At 36.8% G+C, this 13,401-nt stretch overlaps 2 protein-coding genes across 6 annotated transcripts in view; one reads left to right on the top strand and one right to left on the bottom strand.

Annotated features, from left to right (window-relative positions):
• Nucleotides 1-8,978, top strand: part of PGM3 (phosphoglucomutase 3) — a 28,325-nt gene extending 19,347 nt beyond the window's left edge. The window contains exons 11-14 of one of the 3 annotated variants that reach the window (XM_011953466.1): nt 1,911-2,033; nt 3,417-3,590; nt 4,605-4,686; nt 7,413-7,759. In XM_011953466.1, the coding sequence (XP_011808856.1) occupies nt 1,911-2,033; nt 3,417-3,590; nt 4,605-4,686; nt 7,413-7,591 (558 nt within the window). In that variant the 3' untranslated portion in view covers nt 7,592-7,759. Of the gene's footprint in view, nt 1-1,910; nt 2,034-3,416; nt 3,595-4,604 lie in introns of all 3 variants that reach the window. The other 2 variants (XM_011953468.1, XM_011953467.1) reach the window with 2 other exon arrangements.
• Nucleotides 5,440-13,401, bottom strand: part of DOPEY1 (dopey family member 1) — a 76,718-nt gene continuing 68,756 nt past the window's right edge. For 2 of the 3 annotated variants that reach the window (XM_011953471.1, XM_011953472.1), the window contains exons 37-38: nt 10,926-11,055; nt 5,440-6,052 (exon numbers count right to left, since the gene is read on the bottom strand). In XM_011953471.1, the coding sequence (XP_011808861.1) occupies nt 5,747-6,052; nt 10,926-11,055 (436 nt within the window). In that variant the 3' untranslated portion in view covers nt 5,440-5,746. Of the gene's footprint in view, nt 6,053-9,131; nt 9,192-10,925; nt 11,056-13,401 lie in introns of all 3 variants that reach the window. The other variant, XM_011953469.1, reaches the window with a different exon arrangement.

Genomic DNA, 13,401 nt, shown 5'->3' with positions numbered 1-13,401 from the left:
TGGGCGGATTACGAAGTCAGGAGATCGAGACCATCCTGGCTAACGGGGTGAAACCTCGTCTCTACTAAAAATACAAACAATTAGCTGGGCATGGTGGTGGGCACCTGTAGTCCCAACTACTCTGGAGGCTGAGGCAGGAGAATGGCATGAACCCGGGAGGCAGAACTTGCAGTGAGCCGAGATCGTGCCACTGCATTCCAGCCTGGGCAACAGAGTGAGACTCCGTCTCAAAAAGAAAAAAAAAATAACTGGTTGTCTCACTGACAAAGGACATACCTGTGGGTTAGTTGGGATTGGGGTTGGAGTGTCGTTTGGCAGTGGAAAAGCAGTACTCAGGGTAGAGGAAAGCGATTCAATTATTTGAGTGTCTTGCACACATTGGACACTTTATATACCTTACTGTGTAATCCTTGCAGTAACATAGGGAGAGGTGTTACTGTAATTCCCATTTTATAAGTGAAGAAACAGAGATCTATCTTCAGTTATATCTTATACCAAAGCTCATATTTCTCCATTTTATCTTGATGCTTTCTATCATTGTGGGGTAGTATCTCAAAAGGGATCTAATTATAAAGAAAAATGAGTGATGGAATGTTAGGCTGAGCCTTAGAGTTATCCAGTCTAATTTCATTTTATAGATAAGGAATACTAAAGGCAAGTTTCTCAAGAGCTAGTTTCAGTATTCTTTGTTACACCTTTCACTGTCTTCCATGGAGATCTTCACCTCATTGTTCACGTTTATCCATCCACAAAAACAAACATTTCAGGTAATCATGCTGCATGTGAGAAAGCATAGGATATAGGCTGAGTATCTCTTATCTAAAATGCTTGGGACTAGAAGTATTTTGGGTTCCAGATTCACTGGATTTTGGGATATTTGCATATATATAATGTGACATCTTGGGTGTGGCACTCAAGTCAAAAACACTAAATTCTTTTGTTTCATGTATGTTACATAAGATTAAAGGTTTTATAGAATACTGCAAATTTAGTGCATGAAACAAAGTTTGTGTCTACTGAACCATCAGAAAGCAAAGGTGTCACTCTCAGCCATCCATTGGACCATCTGTGGTTGTTTGGCATCACCATCATTCCTGACTCTGAATTTATATGCTGTCAATAAACAACCATTTTTTATACTCATTCACATACAAGTATTTACTAGTAAAAAATATGATACTTATCCGGTATGCACGGAAACGATATATCATAGCTGAAGGAGGCTGACAGGGTCTTTTTCCCTTGGGGATGCTCAATGAACCGTGGGCCTGCTTTTAGTGGGGTTTTTTTGTTGTTGTTGTTTTGTTTTGAGATGGAGTCTTGCTTTACTGCCCAGGCTGGAGTGCAGTGGCGCAGTCTTGGCTCACTGCAACCTCTGCCTCCCTGACTCAAGCAGTTCTTCCTCAGCCTCCCGAGTAGCTGGGATTACAGGCGCCCACTACCACACCTTGCTAATTTTATATTATATTAGTAGAGATGGAGTTTTACCATGTTGGCCAGACTGGTTTTGAATTCCTGACAGTGAGGTCAGGAGTGCATTTGTTTTTTTATTAAGAGACAAGGTCTTGCTGTGTTGCCCAGGCTGGAGTGCACTGGCTGTTCACAGGCATTATCACAGCACGCTGCAGCCTCAAACTCCTAGCTTCAAGTAATCATCCCATCTCAGCCTCCTGAGTAGCTGGGACTGAGATGTATGCCACCACACCTGGCAGTTGTATACCCACATTTTGACTGACCTATCACAGAAGGCCAGGTGTGGAATTTTTCACTTGTGACGTTATTTTGGCACTCAACATGTTTCAGATTAAGGATGTTCAACCTGTACTGTGACTGGTTTTCTAAGAAAAACATCCATTTCCAAGATTTGCTTGTGTTAAGTGGTTTCTTCTATTTGTTTCCCCATTTTGCAGGCAGCTGGTGATGCTATTTCTGACATGCTGGTGATTGAGGCAATCTTGGCTCTGAAGGGCTTGACTGTGCAACAGTGGGATGCTCTCTATACAGATCTTCCAAACAGACAACTTAAAGTTCAGGTGTGAGAGAAACTTGAAAATAACTTTTCTGAATATTAGCTAAGTAAAACCTATTATCCCAATTCTATGTCTCACTGACAAATGTTTCCTGTTTCATTCTACACATACACACATGATACACAGAAAATAAGGCCTTGTGGGCCGGGTGCAGTGGCTCATGCCTGTAATCCCAGCACTTTGGGAGGCCAAGGCAGGCGGATCATGAGGTCAAGGGATTGAGACCAGCCTGGCCAACATGGTGAAACCCTGTCTCTACTAAAAAGACAAAAATTAGCTGGGCATGATGGCGCACACCTGTAGTTCCAGCTACTCAGGAGGCTGAGGCAGGAGAATCACTTGAACCCGGGAGGTGGAGGTTGCAGTGAGCCGAGATCATGCCATTGTACTCCGGCCTGGTGACAGAGTGAGATGCCATCTCAAAAAAAAGAAGGCCTTATGACATTTAACGGTATTATCTTACAGCTGAAAAAAATTATAGAGTAACTAAGTTCATTTATTTAACATTCTATTGTTTGAGAAGTATTTGGTTTCCAACTTTATTATATAATAAATAATATGAATGCATCACATTTTTAAAGAGATTTTATTATGGAGAATTAAAAACATATAAATGTAGAGAAACAACATAATGAACTTTGTGTACCCAGCTTCAGCAGATTTCAGTTATTGCCCTATACATTCTCCATACCCCCTCCCAATACTCTTTTGGGTATTTTATTTAGAGACGAGGTCTCACTGTGTTGCCCAGGCTGTTCTTGAACTCCTGAGCTCAAGTGATCCTTTTCCCTTGGCCTCCCAAAGTGCTAGGAGGATTACAGGTGTGAGCCACTGCGCCTGGCCCCAACATTATTTTGAAGCAAAACTCAGATCCCCTGTCATTTCAAGTGAAAGTACTTACTCTGCATTATGTTTAGTTCACGGAATACTTCCTGAGGGAGAGAATTCAGATAAATTGCTCATTGATTTCTCTGTACATGTTTATGCCAGTTTACACATTCACCAACAGAATTTGTGAAAGACAATTGGAGGTACTAAAGCCACAGTTCAGAGAAATGGCTATTGATTGTTCTGATTATTTCTGGCATATTTAAGAGATTCTTATCGGCCTTCTTATATAATGGGCTACCACTTATCCTGTTTTTATGTTATGTGTGACATGGGACATATAGTCATGTCGTATTTACTGGCCATTATCTTTATAGACTGAAGAAAAAGAGAAAAGTTGTCCAAATGTTGAAATTAATTACCCTGATCTTGGAGAAATAAGAAATTTTAATGTAATTTTATATTTAGTCTGGCACTTTTCGTAGAATTTATGTTTAACAGGTTAAGCTTCTGAAAGGAAGTGTAATATAGTAACAAATATGAAATGCGTGCACTTAGGTTGCAGACAGGAGAGTTATTAGCACTACCAATGCTGAAAGACAAGCAGTTACACCCCCAGGATTACAGGAGGCAATCAATGACCTGGTGAAGAAGTACAAGCTTTCCCGAGCTTTTGTCCGGCCCTCTGGTACAGAAGATGTCGTCCGAGTATATGCAGAAGCAGACTCACAAGTAAGCTGGGATAGTTCTATTGAAAAAGAGCCTAATATTAGGTGATACAGAGGCAAAGTATTGTAATAGTTTTTAGAATCTCACTATGATGATTAGGCTTTATTTTGCTGAGCCTTTTAGGTTCACATTAAGACTACAAAATTATTTTCACCAGCAGTAATTATAAAATTGAACAAAATTAGACCCACTGAGTTTATTTCTCCAAATATTTTTGACTTATTCTAGACTTCCTGAAAGTGTCATATTTTTAACCATGGCAGGAATAACTAATAAATACTTAGTTTAGGCACTATAAGGTAGATGATCCTTTTCTTTTAAAAATATAATCTTGTGACATTATGAAAACAACTAGCTTTGTAGTTCATTTCTAAGTCAACTGATAGCATTCTGAACTCTTGTTTTTCAAAATATTTCCTTTAAATGACAGCTTTACTGTTTCCCTGATAGGGGTCAAGACCTGTGGTCTGGGTTTTTATTATTTGGTGCCTGTTTCCCTGATAGGGGTCAAGACCTGTGGTCTGGGTTTTTATTATTTGGCCTCTTCACATACTCCTTAAAGTGTCTGCAAAGCCACGGCAGACTACAGTGAGCGTGCTGAATAGGGAATCAGAAGGAGACATTTGGCAGCTTTCTTGCAGAAGCTTAAGCCATCTTAGAGTCTAAAGAATATCCATGATGGATGAGGAGACGGCAACAGAGGCAGTAATACTTACTTACTGTTAGGCCAATTGTGGACTAAGGTTTTATTGAATTTTTTCATTTTTGGAATGATAGCTATTTTTATAATTGAATTGATTAAAAACTTACCTTATTTAGAAGAATTTCATCTGTTTTCCATTTAAGGGCCTTGGAATTTGTTACTGAAAGATGAAAAAAGGTTTTCATTGGAATTTGTTAGTGAAACAAAATCAAGAATCACCCCTCTCTTCCCCAGAATTCCAAGTAACATGGTCTTGCCCATGTTAGACACATGCTGTATCTTTCTCATCTAATCTCTTTTAATGTAATTTGCAGGAAAGTGCAGATCACCTTGCACATGAAGTGAGCTTGGCAGTATTTCAGCTGGCTGGAGGAATTGGAGAAAGGCCCCAACCAGGTTTCTGAAGATAATTTTCATATTCTTGAGAAACTGGACTTTTTACAAGTCTTTACAAAACTGTCAATAATAATGGCCCTACTAAGAGATTTATAATCATAATGTTTACAATGCAGCCTACTGGATTGTCTCTAGATCCGATTGTTTTTCTTAAACACTACCAGAATACTTCTTTGTAAATAGGTAAGCCTTACAATTGTTAAAGAAATTTACCTCTAATTTCAGTCTCACTAATGTAAAAAACTGGGGCTTAAGTATACAATTCAGTCACTAACTGTACAGTTTTATGTGGGGAACAATTCATGCAGACTACTGGAAAATTAAATCTTATTACCAACTCCTTGTGATATCTTTGCCATCACCGTCACATGAGCAAGATGATGTTTTGCAGCATTCCCCATTGCTGATACAAATGGAGAGGGCAGAGAAGACTTTATACAACTAGTTTTTCCATTGCAGAGTCTTAAGAAAGATTATTAGATGACTTACCTATATGACTAATGCCATCAGGAACTCAGAGATGTGAAGAGGGGGTTGTCCATCCCTCTTCCATACTGAGACTTGTAAGGATGCATGGTCCAGCCTTCAGTTATTCTTCACTGCTCTTGGTGAAGGTATGTGGGAGAAAAACTAATTATAATACGTTTTCCAGCCTCCGATGGAGAAGGAACACCACTCTGATACCAGAACATGGTTAATAAGGAAAAGAGAAAAATCCCCAACCAATCTTAATTAAACCAAGCCTGAAACCAATGAAAAAAAAAATGGGTAGTGTATATTTTGCAGGTTTAAGACAACTCAGGACAATAAAAACAATGAACTTTACATGTGTGTATATATATAGCTCTCTTAGGCACCATAATCAGTATAAGCCAACAATATTTAAACTTGATTCAGGCCACATTCAGACATTTGCTCTTATATACAAATATTTAAATTAAATACAACCTGAAATGTGTTCTGTTACATACAAAAAAGGAAAAACTATACAATGCAGAGCAGTGTATGTGTTTTAAATAATTACATTTACATATAAGTTAAATGGAACCACCGGTGGTGCTCAAGTTTTTATCATCCCTTCCAGAAAATCTTTTTCTACCATCTCTTCTATTTTTTGCCTGGCTTTGCTGGAACATGGTTTGTGGTTCTCCAGTTTCATGTCCTTATTAGGGAAGGCGTTTGAGTAGAGGATAGGACTCCCTGAGTGTCCTCCACATCGGCTTGTGACTTTGCTGTTGAAGACTTGACTGAGCACATTGAAGAACGGCAGGAGCTGCTCCATGCTGCGCACGGTGCAGATGGTGAGCAGCAATTGCCCTGGCTCCCAACCCAACGTTCTCCCTGAGTTGTCTTCCTCTGGATTTTTCTGCAGAAAACAAAAGTGAACTGGTATTAACAGACAGTGTGGTATGTTATAAAAATTAAAAAGATATAATAAACATTGGCAATTGGTCAAGAAATGAATACAAATGACATTACGTTTCTACTCCTGACCTGATCAAAACCCTTGGTGCTTCTGAGACCTTTTACTGCCATTTCTTAGTTTTATATGGAGCAGTCTTAACACTGTAGTAATAGTTCCCAACTAGAATGCACAGATAAGCTTAGTTAACAGAAATCGCTTTGAACAGGAATAGAGTCAAACATAAAAGTTTTATGTTGTGCTTTGTATTTACTCAAAAAGCTCCCAGGTTTCTGAACCCTCACTACTGTAACCAAGGACTAGGTCACAAAATGACTACAGAAAAAAGGAACAAAGTGCTTTATACATTTTATATCCCCTTTTATTATAAATAGTTAATTCCCTTTTATCTAGATAGCCTAAATTTGCCATGATGATAGCAGTATCCAAAGTGAAAAATTACTGTCAATACTGCATCACAGAGAAAGGAAGGTACTCTCCTGGGTTGTGCTAAACAAAATAGGGAGGAAAGCTGGACCTGGAGTCAAAGGAATTGGTTTAGTGTGCTGGCTCTGCCATACTTAACGACATCCTTGGGCAAGATACACAAAGGTTCCTCACTTATAAAATGGGACAATCTAAACTAACTTTTAGTAGAGAAGTCAAATGAGAAGGTATGTGAAAACTCTGCCAACTAAATATAAACACAAATAATTTGTGTATTAAGAGGGTAGTTTGAGAAGCCACCTGAATTAAACACAGCTACAGACATCATTCTGTCTAGAGAAAGATATGAGAGAACTGAGGTTGGTTGAACTTGGACAGGATCACAGATACAATACCACACTAAATAAAGATAATGAAAATAAGCAATGAACTAGACAGAAGAAAAATCATGAAGACTTAGGAAGAATTACAATCTGTCATATTAACAAATGGAGTTTGCCTTCTAAGATCAGATGTTGCTCAGAAACTTTTATTGTTTACCTAATAATTTAATATCACTAGTTTCCTAGTGGGTCAAACAGATACAAAATCCAGCTTATTTTCTTGTATGTGCTCTCAAGCTTGTTGCTTATTTTAAAGTAAAATCCTGAAAAAGGAAATTAGGTTGGTGCAAACGTAATTGCGGTTTTTGCATTGTTGAAATTTGCCGTTTTATATTGGAATACATTCTTAAATAAAATGTGGTTATGTTATACATCATTTTAAGCACATTTCTCACTTTTTTTTTTGCTAGTGACTTACTTGCTGTTTATTTTAGACTGTGGAAATGATGTTAAACAAAAAATCAAATTGGAGCGATTTTCTGAGTTCAAAATAGGTTATAAAGCAGCAGAGACAACACACAACATCAACAATGCATTTGGCCCAGGAACTGCTAACGAACATACAGTGCCTAAACAGTGTCGTGATGGTTCAGGAAGTTTTGCAAAGGAGACTAGAGCCTTGAGGATGAGGAGTGCACTGGCCAGCCATCGGAAATTGATAATGATCAATTGAGAGCATCACTGAAGCTGATCCTCTTACAACTGTAAGAGTTGCCCAAGAACTCAACATTGACCACTTTATGGTTGTTCGGCATTTGAAGCAAATTGGAAAAGTGAAAAAGCTCAAGAAATGGGTGCCTCATGAGCTGAGTGAAAAAATACAAAAAATCGTCGTTTTGAAGTGTAATCTTCTCCATTCTATGCAACAATAATGAACCATTTCTTGATCGGATTGTGACGTGTGCCAAAAGGTGGATTTTATACGACAGTGGGCAACGACCAGCTCAGTGGCTGGACTGAGAAGCAGCTCCAAAGCATTTCCCAAAGCCAAACTTGCACCAAAAAATGGTCATCGTCATTGTTTGGTGGTCTGCTGCCAGTCTGATCCACTACAGCTTTCTGAATCCAGGTGAAACCATTACATCTGATAAGTATGCTCAGCAAATCAATGAGATGCCCCAAAAACTGCAATGCCTGCAGCTGGCATTGGCCACCAGAAAGGGTCCAATTCTTTTCCACCACAACAGTTGAACTAATTGGGCTATGAAGTTTTGCCTCATCTGCCATATTCACCTGACCTCTTGCCAACCAACTACCACTTCTTTAGGATTTCAGCAACGTTTTGCAGGGAAACCGCTTCCACAACTAGCAGGATGCAAAAAATGGTTTCCAAGAGTTCGTCAAATTTGGAAGCATGGATTTTTATGCTACAGGAATAAACCAATATTTCTCATTGGCAAAAATGTGTTGATTGTAATGATTCCTATATTGATTTAATAAAGATTTGTTTGAACCTAGTTATAATGATTTAAAATTCATGGTCCCAAACCGCAATTACTTTTGCACCAAACTAAAAATATATGTTGAAGAGTCCAGGAGCAAACCAAGAAAAGATCACCTACTTCATCATCATCTCTGGTCAAAAACAAACCAAAAAACTTAACAGCTATCACTTAAGTTTGCTTCCTAGCAATTATTTAGGTTCCAGTCTAGATTATAGGATATATAAAACTTACTTTCTTTCTTAACTATGACACTGGCACCAATGAGAGTCCTGTGACTGACTTTCACATTTCCATCATTACTCAATTACTGGTACCATACCACCTCTAATCCCCTAAGTCAAACTGCAATTCAACAATAAAGGGTATACAGAGATGACTTTGTCATGAGGGGAAATGAATAATACCCTTGCACCCTCTATATAGCTAACTTCCAAATGTAAGAGAACTATGGGGTAACCTTTTGCTTATATTCCTACCAAGAGGAGCCTTTAAGAGAAGAACTTTTATTATGCTCTTGACCAAGAAGAATACACTTGATTCAGAGTTTCTGATGCTCTTAATGAGAACTATCTGTATTGTCTCAATATTAAATAAAGTCAAACATTTCCATACAAATGATTTCTCCTTTGACTTCACCAGTCTACACTTGAAAAAAGACTTCCTTCCTGTTTACCTCCCTTGTACTTGTTGACATTCAGACCTGGGTTTGTGTCTCAGTATTTGGCAACTTTTGCTGCCATATCATAAGCATGAAACAGCCACCCTCACCTGATTCTTGGCCATCTCCAATCCCTCCAAAATCACTGTCTTAAAGTCCTCCTCCTTGTCCTGTGGAAGGAAAGAGGAGAACTCACAGCCTTTGTTCCAGTGAAAAGTAGCTTGGCCATGAAGACCTTGTTTAAGGTGATTTGGACAAGAAGATGCCTTTCAATCAAAATATTTTTTTATTCTGTGGGACAAATTTTGGGCAAAAGACTGTCATATTTATTATTTAAAGGAGGAGGGACTTATAAAAATTCTCATTACTAATGAAATGCAGGCATAACAGAAAAGGACATGTGCCTGGGGTCATATTTGCTTCTGGATTTGTCACGATTACTTGCCCAAACTCTGAGATATCAAAGTGAAAAGTACTGAAGTCCTATCCTGAACTCAGGACCCAGCTTACATCCTCATCTGTGTCCTTTTATTAAGCCCCTACAGAAGCAACTAGGAATTTAAGTCAAGTTTCTCATGTAAATTCCGTCCAGCAAAATCTCTTTAATTACTTTCTTCGTTCCACTTCTATAGTTATGGAATTCAGTTTAAGAGCTGCTGCCTGATTAGGAGGACTCCAGAAGACTGGAAAATTTCTGAGCACTCAAAGCACACACTGCATACTAGATCTCACCAAATAACCTAGCTCACTCCCAAATTGTACAATTTGATTTTGAAATTTGTTGAATGGGAAAGAAAATTTGACAAAAGGTTAATAACAAAGGCCCAATGGCGAGCATACCAGTTTCATTGCTGGTAGGTTCTTGGGCAAAGATCTGTAATAAATTAGCATGATGCATACTGAAAGATAAAAAGTATATAAGACACAATATTTTACAAATTTTATTTTCCTACACTTTTTAATGGTATAATATGTTTTAAGTAAATTCCTACTTTTCCCCTTAAATAATTTCTCTAAGAAGATGCTTTATATTAATGAGTCAGAGCCAGTTTAATTTTGAGCACTGTTTTAAAAACTGCAGGTTGGGGGGGTCTTGCAATCTGTACTTAGCATTATCACCGTGAACTACAAAAAGGAAAATATCTCACATGTTAAGGGCAAGAACTGTTTTGTGAAACTTTAGATTCGGTTATATAGCTGTATTCGATCAGGATAAGGAATGCATTTCTGAATGTAGGTTATAATCAGAAAGTGAAAAATACTTAGAACATGAATTTTAGCATATTTTTTTTCATATAGATAAACAGAATGAATGCTAATGATTATTTCCTTTATTTAACCGAGGTTCTAGCTCATTCAATTTCAGTGAAATCTGACTCACATTTTACAAATTTAAAATGTATAATCTTCTTACCCATTGATTAGTTCTGTTGAAACAACTCTGACACATTCTAAAAATCCCTTTTGTATTGCATTTTTCTCAATCAACTCATACTTTTGTTTCTCATCATGGCATTAAGATGAACATATTACATTCTCAAGTTTTTGACATGAAGACTGTTCAGGACTACAGTCTTAAGTACTCACATGTATGGTTCCAAGGTTTTTATTTTCTTTTTTGAGGGGAAAATATTTTAAGGTAGATGTTATTAATGTACAAAAGCCTTCCTTTTTCTTCTCTTCAAAAAAAAGAATAACCACATATTCCTTTAAAATACATGCAGTATGTTTTCTAATGTCTGGAAATATGAGGCTTACGGACATTAATTCTTAAAACCAGGGACTTGTTTTCAAAATAGCTCAACTTGATAACGTTCTCAGTTTCCCAGGAAGTATTTAATAAATACCTCACTAATGCAACATGTAGTGATGTAAAACAAAACAATCACAAAAGAATGCGATACCTTTGCTCTTTTCCGAAGAAGTTTTGCTAGTCGTACCACGTAAGGTTTAAATTCTCGTTGATGTATACCCTGCCTTCTGACTTCCAAACCTGAATCATCTGAGGCTTCTGGAATAAAGGCCCATCGGTACCTATGTATAGAATAATGACATCAGCATCAGTAAGACAGACTTTGTGCCATCTAAGATTAGGTGGCATAATGTAGTAGAAAGATCATGACCCCACTGCTTATAAAAATTCAAATGCCAGATGTGCCACTCGTAGCCTTGTTACTTTGGGTATGTTTCTTAACCTCTCTGAGCCTTCACCAGTAAATAAAGATACTATTAACTACCTCATAAGGTTGTAAGGAATAAATATGAAACTTGCAGGCATCATTACTTTTTTCATGAGCACAAAGCAAGTACTCAACAAATGTTTGTTTCCTCATTAGCGAATAGGCAAAAGGCTCTTAAAAGGAACATGTTTTCATTTAGCTTATCTCTTTGTACTGTAACATAACAGTGTGACAAAGACTTGATTTTTCAATGTATAATTGGTCAAATGTTCCCTAGTTGCACAGTAAAGGAATAAAAAATTGAACGAATTTAAGAAAAGTAGGGCTTTCTTTGCACTTCTCTTGAATTTTTATAATTCTGTTTTTCATAAGTAATATCCTACCATGGGAAAAATTCAAACAGTATAAATGGGCATACCAAAGAAAGGTAGTCTCCCCTCCCTGCATAGGATCCATCAACATTGTCAGCTTCGTATGTCCTTCCCGAGAGTTTATGCCCAAAAGAGTACATAGTCACACAACCCTCTCCTTTAAAGAAACATGATTGCTGCCTGTTTTGATTTAATCATACATGTAGGATATATATATTTGATATTAATTTCATATCTTGGATATAATTCTGCATCATATAAAACTTCATTCTTTTTAACAGCAACGTAGTAGTACACCACAGCCAATGTCCTAGATTGTCCAATTTCTTGCACTTACAAAGTACCACGATGGATACCCTTATGTAATGTTTATTTTTGTGCACATCTGAGAATATAGAGGCAGGATAAATCCTCGGATGTAGCAGAATTATAGGCTTAAAGAGAATATATATTTTAAATTTTGGTAAATATAACCTCTGAACAATTGGACAGTATCAGTGTATACTTCCAACAAGAATAAGAATGCTTCTGTTACTAAAAGTAAAAGGAAAGCAACTTTCAGATCTTTACCATTCTGATGGTTATCCATAATTTTAATTGGAAACTCTGGAGAACAACTGAGCAGCTTTTCTTATGTTTAGAAACCATCCTATAAATTATTAACTGTGTTGCTCATTGGCCCATTTTTCTACCAGGTTATTTTTATATATTACGCATTTTAGACTTTTGCCAATTCATTGCTATCTCTCAAACTTTATGGTTACATGGATACTTTTAAATTTATATATAGTAAACTTATGAAATACTTTGAACTTGCCAAATATGGATCATGGTAAGATATTACTCTTTCAAGATAATCATTAAAATCTTCACATTTTCTACTTTGTAGATTTTTATTTTTAGAAAGATACAAGTTTTTAAAAAAACTAATTAATATAATGGCATGTTTCCTTCCCTTTTGTAGTAACATCTTGACAAGTAAAGAGGATAAACTTATTTTGGTTCTTGTCATGGAAGATAAAAAGTCAGTATCATGAGCATACTGTTTAATGTCCCTCCAAAAGCACCTGAGAATAGTTATCACTTTTGTGAAGGTAAGTGTCTTGGTTAATATTGGCCACTTTCCTACAGTTCTGTTTAGTATGCTTTTCTGGACTTCCTTAGGAGTAACATCTGTGTAATAGATACCCAACAACTGAAATTCATCAAAAAGTAGATATATATGGTTTTCAAGTAGAAGAGAAAATTAAAGGAACTAGAATGACTCTAAAGGTAATTTCTAGTTCTTACCATTAAATTTAATGAAAAGCTAGCTTGTAAAATAGCAAATTTTGGAGCATGTCCAAATAAAAAACAGAAAAAGCTCAGTAGCATACTCTTCATCCTATTATTTCCATTCCAGAAGAAAAATAAGACACAATATTATAAATTAATACATATTTGATCTCATGGATAAATTCTCATACTACCTTAACTACATTTTGATAATGTTACATAGATTGCCCATTATTTTTAAAATTTATATATGAAAAACCATAACTAAATATTTTGCTCACTTAAGAAGGCATTGTGAGCATTAACTTTTATCAACTTTTCCCCTATTTCTTTCAGTTCAATTTATTATCTAAGATAAAACTGCCTCCTTCATTCTAGTCTTGCCCATCGCCAGTCCATTCTCCACACTACATAGCCAAAATAAGCGTTCTAAAATTCAAGCCTAAAAACATCACTTCTTTCCTTAGCTGTCCAAGTTCTCTAACACAGTTTACAAGGTCTTACATGGTTTAGTCCCTTTCCAGCTTCTTCTCAATATTCTGCTCCAGCAATAC

The sequence above is a fragment of the Colobus angolensis genome, unplaced genomic scaffold (genome assembly GCF_000951035.1).
Source record: "Colobus angolensis palliatus isolate OR3802 unplaced genomic scaffold, Cang.pa_1.0 Scaffold362, whole genome shotgun sequence".
NCBI lineage: Eukaryota > Metazoa > Chordata > Mammalia > Primates > Cercopithecidae > Colobus > Colobus angolensis.
The sequence above is the reverse complement of the archived record's forward strand: the minus strand, read 5'-3'. Positions and strand labels throughout refer to the sequence as shown.